The following is a 7,812-nucleotide window of genomic DNA, read 5'->3' on the forward strand; positions in this document are numbered from 1 at the left end:
TTCACTTTGTTATAAAGCAGAAACTAACACACCATTGTAAAGCAATTATACCCCAATAAAGATGTTAAAAAAAAAAAAATCAAATGGAACAAAAACTTTCTTCCTGATTAGTTTGGCCTTAATAATTTAGATTCAGACAAAGTGGAAAACTGTGATTAGCCTAAAAAGTGACATGACACTTAACCAAGAGGTTTGGTGAAGCCATTTTACAGAGTAGTTAAGAATACAAGATGCAGACACACTGGTTAGAGCCCAGATCCTGCCACTCACTCACTGGCTGCGTAACCATGGTCAAATTACTGCGTAGTGATCTTGTAAGGATTAAATGCAAAATTACAAATAAAGCATTTAGCCTAGTGCTAGGCATAGAGAAAGCATTTAGTAAATATTACCCCCACTAGGAACCTTATAAAAGCCTCTGAATTTGTCCTAAAGAATGTAATTTTTCCTCTTTATCGAAAAGATAGTAAATGTGGAAAGGTTGAAGCAATCTCAATATGTATGCTATAAATCTATTCATATATATGTTTACATTTGTAAATACGTATGTATTTCTACACATGTAGGTTTAAAAATGTATCTCACACATTTATGTATCTATGGATATATACACAAACACATATATACCTAGCTTATCTTGGTTGTACACTTTTATTGAGGGTAGTAATTTTCAATAAACTTAATATACTAGTAATATAATGCAGAATGTGCCTGTAAATGCCTTTACTATGCATATGTGGAAGTCATAATCTAGAATATTTTTTTCTTTATTAAACTCTCATTTAGTATTAACTTAAATAAGAAATAGATATGCAGTGTGGAGAAGAATTTATTTGCAAATGTTAACATTTTATGGCTGATTTATTATGCTGTCTTAAAAGACATTCTTTGTCTCTTAGGTAAACTGGTGGATGAAACTGGACAATATAAATACATGTATGTGGCCTGTGGAGCTATTGTAGTCCTAGCCAGCGTGTGGCTGCTCATTGGCAATGCTATCAACTACAGACTGCTCGCAAAGGAAAAGCTGAAAGAGACAACGAAGAAAACACATACACCTGAGTCCCAAGAATCTGAATCCTTGAAGCCATCTAAAAGTCCTGATGTTAGTGTCAAAAGTCAAACGGCAAAAGGATCAGGGGTTAATCCCTCAGAAAGAGAAACTAATATTTAACAAGAATCACATCTCTCATTTCAGTGTTTATGACTTTCTTACGAGTATTTTTTTTCCAACATATTAGAAGGTTTTTAGTTGAAATGAGGAGTCATAAGTAAGTATGGAAAAGAGATTTTCCTTAATGGCAAAATTTAAAAAAGTTTGTTTTGTAAAATTTATTTGGGCAGTTAAAATTTGAGATTATGCATATAAAGAATTCATGCAATGGGCTTATGTCCATACATGACTCTGGCTGTGGTGGTTAAAATGATTTTAAAGTCTTCCAGTGACTTCCATCTTGGTTATAGAGATCTGAATCCCAAACCACTGGATTAAGTAGTTAGAAGGAGTATGTTTAATCCTGTTAAGACTATCCTCTCCACATTTCATTTTTTATTTGATATTAAAGGGTGAAATGGAATTGAAGGAAATGAATTTTACCCGAACATACACACACTGACACTCACACACTACTTTACAGTGTGGATTTTAAAGATAAGAACATGGGTGAAAATGAGGGTGGCCTTAATTTGAAAATACAACTAACTGCTGCAAAAAAAAAGCACATGCATATATGAAATAAATTTGAAAAAACTCCATTTTAAACTATTATTTCTGAGCATTGTCTGATTTGATTCATGCATGCACGTGATTTCTTTGAGGAGGACCACAAGTACCTGGTGCTAGTGAATAGAACCCTCAAATAATTTTCAGAATTTACTAATATGTAAATCAAATTAAAAGCCTAAATGACTCCTAGCAATGAGCTGTCTATTGATTTTAAAAGGATTTTAGTTAGTAATCCAGAAAGTAATCAGGGACTTCTTTTAACCAAACTCAATTCAGACTCACTGTTATACTGAGACATCGAAGTGGAATCAACCGGAATCCTGGTTGACAGGCTTACACATAGGCAAAATTTTAATTTTTCCCAACATACAGTGGTGATCAGAGGGTTACTGTTATCAGTAATCCATCTGAGTAAAGCTAAGAGTGGGAGGTGCTTATAGTGAGCCCTCCAAGCTCTCTCATTTCCCTCTCCTCCATGACAAGCAAAAGCAAAAAACAGAAATCCAAACAGGCTTTTTACTCAGCCACTGAAAATATCTCATATTATAGGAAAGGTAGCACTTGAAAATTCCACCCTCTACCGATAAGCTTTCCTGCTGCCTGCGAGCATAACTAAACCAGGAGACTTAAAAATGGCTTCTAGAACTGGAGGTTGTGTATGATTTGATATATACTTGGAAAGTGTAGATTTAGTTTATAACTTGAGAAAAAGAAGCCTGCAACATGCCAACCCAGGTTAATTTAGCAGTTTCTCATTTTCATAACTATATGAAAACATTTGGGACTAAATCACTCTTGAATACAGAGGCATATGATAGATCTGTGCATTCAGAACTATAAATACCATTTTGAGTAAGTACTTTTAAACAAGAAAGAATTTATACGTTAGATATAAAGTTATAAATATTCACCTTTATAAATCTGAAGTTTAAATTAAGGTCATGATTAATAAAAAGAATTTAGTTCTTGATTATTGAAGTAATGTCATTCTTAAGATGTCAAAAGGAATCTGCCGTTCTTCTTACTATTATTATTGCAATAGAGGCAGGTGCTATTCTTATTTCCTTTAGGATTGCGCTTGGATTCCAAGCATTTGTGATAGTTAACACTAGGGATTTGATTTGTAAACTTTAGGCACTGTTTAAGCATGTGGCTCATGTTTAGCAAGCTATATAAAATTCCATATTTCAATTAACATTCACTTTTTTACATAAAGATATTTGTATTTTTAAAATATTAACTAAAACAATATGTGCCAATACCATAGGTAAATAAATCAGGGAAAATGTGACAATATATATTTGTTCTTAATTTAGTTTCACCCAATCTTGAGTCTTGAATGAGCTATTTTCATATTATTAGCGTTTGTATTCAACTGTGACTTGTCATAAAACGTGTGACATCATAAATTGTTCAGTAGCTTTCCAATCTTAAATTGTTTCCCAAAAAGTGCCTTGAATTCTCTGAAGATACACATTTAAATTAATATAGATAATAGACCTCTGGGACAAGTAATGATCATGGGGTTTTAGGGCTAAGGCATAGTCCTTTTTATCACCTGCTGGTGGGTGCATTCCAGTGGCTTTCTCCATGGAAGGAGGTTTATTTACTTGCTGATGAGGTTCTTGTCAAGTCAAAACCAATTTGTATTTGTTCTATTGCTCTTTGATCATCTTCTTTAACTTTTCATTCCTAACACTGATTATATTAAATTGTTAAAAAAAGAAAGGGAAGTGAAATTGCACATTCAAAGCACATGACATGATGTATAGTCATGCCTGACAGTAGCACTGCACAAAGTTACAAATATGTATGCCTCTTAATTCCTATACATAACTGTTGAAAGTTAAATCACAACACACTTGAAACAGTGATATAAACTCACATACAGTTTTCAGAATTGTTTCAGGGTAAAATAAATGTTTCAAGTTGTTTACTCTCCCAAATCTCTTGAACTTGTTAGAATATTTGTTGCTTGAACAGAATCTTTCAGAGATTGAGAAGAAAATATCAACCTAGAACATTTATTATTATAAAGTTGCCTAAACGAAGGAGAAAATATAGTTGGCTTTCTGCAACAATTAATGATTAGTCAGAAAGTATTTCTTCCCCAAGGGAATGACAGGTTTTAGATGATCAAGACACCGTGAAGCAAAGTCAGAAACCATTAAAATACCTTTCAGTCCATTTTTCTGTTATAGAATTGTGCAGAAGGAAGGTTATCATAAACCTGGGTACCAAAATAATTCATGATCACTGGCTAGTTTAAGTATTTTTCCATTTGTGATAACAAGACTCCTCGTATTTTTCACCATTTAATCTTAAATGTTCCTTCACTAATTTATGAATGCAATATGGGATATAGACATGTCCTGACACATGCCCATCCTCTTTCTTGATCCTTTTTGGAGCCAACCAGCACACATTTAAGAGGCAGTTGGGTCAGGTTCTGGTGTCCTTCACATTGGAAGACAGGATGTTTTCTCAGTGTAAATTGACATGGCTCATAAATTTCACTTCTTTAGTACCAAGTTCTAACCACCTTATCTCATGGGTCTCCCCTGGACACTAGGAAATAAGTAAAATAATTTGGTTTGATATATTTGAATGTACACTTTAAAAATCTAGGTATTTTTTACTCATCCGTCTCTGGCTGTACATGGCAGAAAAAAAAGACCATAAGACGTATGCTGAAAATGTAAGTTTTTATATTGATGTTATAAAATGTAGAGATATACTTAATCAGTTAGTTGAAACTTATTTTCCATCCAAAAATACCTTTTAAAAAAACCCTCTTATATGTACAATGTTGCAGGCTTTTAATAAAACAAAATAATCATGATTGTTAGGCTCAAATTAATAGGGAAAAAGGATGTGAAGTGGGAAGGGAATGGATATTTATGTTTCCTGCATTTTGCCTATTTGATATTCAAATAGAATCATAGGTAGAGGCTATTGGCCTGATATAATAGATGAGTGAAACAAAACAAAAAACAGATATACAAAGAAGTTCACAAATTACCCAAAGTTAAAAGGTAGTATGTGACAGAACCAGAAGAAAAACTCAGGTTTACTTAAAAGCAGAAAGAGCCCCTAGGGTGTTCACTGCCATGTCACCTCCCCCTAGAAGCTGTAGATACAATGGTAGATAAAATATAGATACAAAAAAATTAAACACTGTGGTAAACCAATTAGATTCAACTGCAATCTGTATTATGATTTATTTAGTGTTTATTAGAGACTGCATTTGCTATAACCTGAATATATAATTTCAATTTGCCTGCTTTTCTAACCAATGCAAATTATCCCAAATAATGGTAATGATTATATAATAGCTGTAATTGCTTCAATGTGACTTTTTTTTATAAAAATAATGAAATATTTATATGACTCAGGCATAATATATTTTCCCTTAGGTTGGGTTTAGAGGAAAAATGCTATTTTCTTTATGGATAAGTAATTCCCATATTAGTTGCTACTTATTATGACTCAAAAATTAAAAGTACTTACTATGAAACATTATGTTCAGAATTATAGTGATTCTCACTTATAGGATTATCCCAACCTACCAAAAATTTGTAAAAATCTTATGAGATACAAAAGATTTGGTTCATCTACACAGTATATATTTATTGGCATCACTTAATGCAACTGCCACTACACTGTAACTAATTTTTCAAGTTTCCTGAACATCTGGATTGTTATTCTCCTTTCCGTCCCTTTGTTCTACAGAGAGAACAAATGCCATTGCTTTTGTCTTCTTCTTCTAGACTTTTGGCATCCTTGGAATATTGTTCTCTCTAGCTCTATTTCAGATGGTGCACTTCTAATGTCATACATCTTTCACAAAGTCACTCATGCTGCATCTGGTCCTATATATTGGGTTTGCAGCAATGACCATGTTCCTGGAGTCATCAGTGTATACTTTTGGCTAAGACCACTCATCTTCACCAGTAAGGGAACTCATGTGACTGTAGGCTTGAGGTTTCCTGGATAAGGAGGGTGCTTATATTCTAGAAGAGTTTTTGTTATTATGAATCTTCCTTATGCATGATAAATAGATAACTGAATATGACTTTTAAGAATCTAGAAAAATCGATCTTCCTGTCCTTGATATTTACTATTCTGGATGTTTGTAACTCTCTTGAAGTGCCGAAATTTTGAGAAACAAATCTTACCATCACAGCATAGCATCATTATATGTCATCCTGTAGGCTCTTTCAATGCAATTACATCACAGATACATTATAACAACTAGATTCTTGCCATGACAATTCACAATACCAAAAAGCATCAAAATCATTGAGATAAAAATTGAAATTAAATCTTTACTCATCCTACTTATTTTTTAGGTTTTGATTTCTACATATTTATGTGCACGATCTCACATTTGAGAAATGCACTTAAAACCTGAAAAGCCCAATTATTAGTAATTAATTATAATGCCTGTATAATCAAAATCACAAACTATCTTTATTGATAGTTTTTAAAAAATGAATAATTTGCTGAGTTCACATTCTCTTTTGTAGCTCTGATTTTCTCTTCTTTGTTATCAAATTGTACAACTTTAGGTTTTAATGCTTCAAGGTCCTATGATCTGGTCTATCTTAGTCTTCTGCTTTGCCTTCACTTTAGTTCACTTATGTTCAGTTCATGAAAGAATTATTATAGCAATGAGAATCATAACTTTAGGTCTCTACTTTAAGAGGAAAAGGAATATTGCAAAAAAGAATTTTTTACTTTAGTGGGACATAGGAAAACTTTTAGACCAAATTATTTATCCCATCCCAACCCCATGCTATGTACCTTCCTCCCCTCCTTTTTTTCCCTATGCTTATTTTTTAAAATAATTTTTAAAAATTATTTTTCTTTCATCATTTTTCATAATGTCTAGGCCAACTTCTTTAGCATTTTTTATCTAATTATGGACATTTTTAGTGCAGCATTTTTGTTTCTTTGGTGGGTTTAGTTATATCTCCACTACTTGCATAATCTCCATGTTTTTCAGTCTTCATATGTACTTGTTGATAAGGTGAGTAATATTCAGGAGTATTTCAGTAGACTATGATTCTGTGACCATAAATTCATTACCATATCAGCAAATATTTTTCTTTACATGGTAAAAAGAAAATTTTTTTTTGTTTCAAATTCAAATATGGCAAAATAAGCTAGAGAGCTCTGTATGAAAACATTGGTATTCAACATTCTATTAAGACATAAGTCAGTAAAAAGTTCTGTTCAGATGAACAAAAGAATGGGATTCTTATTGCATATGAATTTCAGGGTGAAATTTTCAAACATATTCTAAGTGTTTTATTCTGAGTTTTTAGTTGTTTTACATTTATATGCATCTTAAAAAAAACGTTTTTCAGTTAAACTCAGTTTATATAACTTGTTCATTTGAGTACAGGTTTCTGATATATTATTTAATGGACTTTATTTTTCTGCCACATGCTTTCTATTTCTAACTAAAGCATGAATATTTCTGGATTTAGTGAGAAAGGACATGTAAACTAAAATGTTTATTTTCTAAGCATTATATGTAATTGTGTTTTGATTTGTATTGCATTTTTGTTTTGATATGTTAAAGTTAGGTTTGTTAGATATCTGCATTTTGACAGAATAAGACTAGAGCAGGTAAGGTCTTTGCCTAAACATATACATGTCCTCTGAGTAAATGCAGTCTTGGAAATAGAACCAGGTCTTTTAACTTCTAACCCACTTTTTTTCTCCATTAGCCATCCTATTTGTAATAGTGAATTCTATAGGCTAAATACATATTTCTTGGAAACACATATTCTAATCTTACTTGATAAATCCTTTATTTCCAAAATGAATACATTTCTCCTAATTGAATCATCCTTTGCAAAATGACGTTTATAAATGTAATTTGAAAAATATTTGCTGATTCCCACAGCAGATAATTCTAAGTGAATTGGACGTAATAACTACTGGGATGAAGGATTTTGCACAATATCTGTTGTTATAGCAATATGTAAGTCATTAAAATAATACTCAGCAGTAACCTGTTTATAGAATCCATGTGTCCATATTCCATTAATTCCATTTATTTTGCTTATGTTCAT

At 32.1% G+C, this 7,812-nt stretch overlaps 1 protein-coding gene across 3 annotated transcripts in view; it reads left to right on the forward strand.

Annotated features, from left to right (window-relative positions):
* Positions 1 to 3,459, forward strand: part of SLC16A7 (solute carrier family 16 member 7) — a 160,526-nt gene extending 157,067 nt beyond the window's left edge. For all 3 annotated transcript variants that reach the window (XM_067697192.1, XM_067697191.1, XM_067697193.1), the window contains one exon: positions 900 to 3,459. In XM_067697192.1, the coding sequence (XP_067553293.1) occupies positions 900 to 1,174 (275 nt within the window). In that variant the 3' untranslated portion in view covers positions 1,175 to 3,459. The remainder of the gene's footprint in view (positions 1 to 899) is intronic.
* Positions 3,460 to 7,812: the final 4,353 nt, after the last annotated feature.

Source organism: Pseudorca crassidens, chromosome 11 (assembly GCF_039906515.1).
Source record: "Pseudorca crassidens isolate mPseCra1 chromosome 11, mPseCra1.hap1, whole genome shotgun sequence".
Lineage (NCBI taxonomy): Eukaryota > Metazoa > Chordata > Mammalia > Artiodactyla > Delphinidae > Pseudorca > Pseudorca crassidens.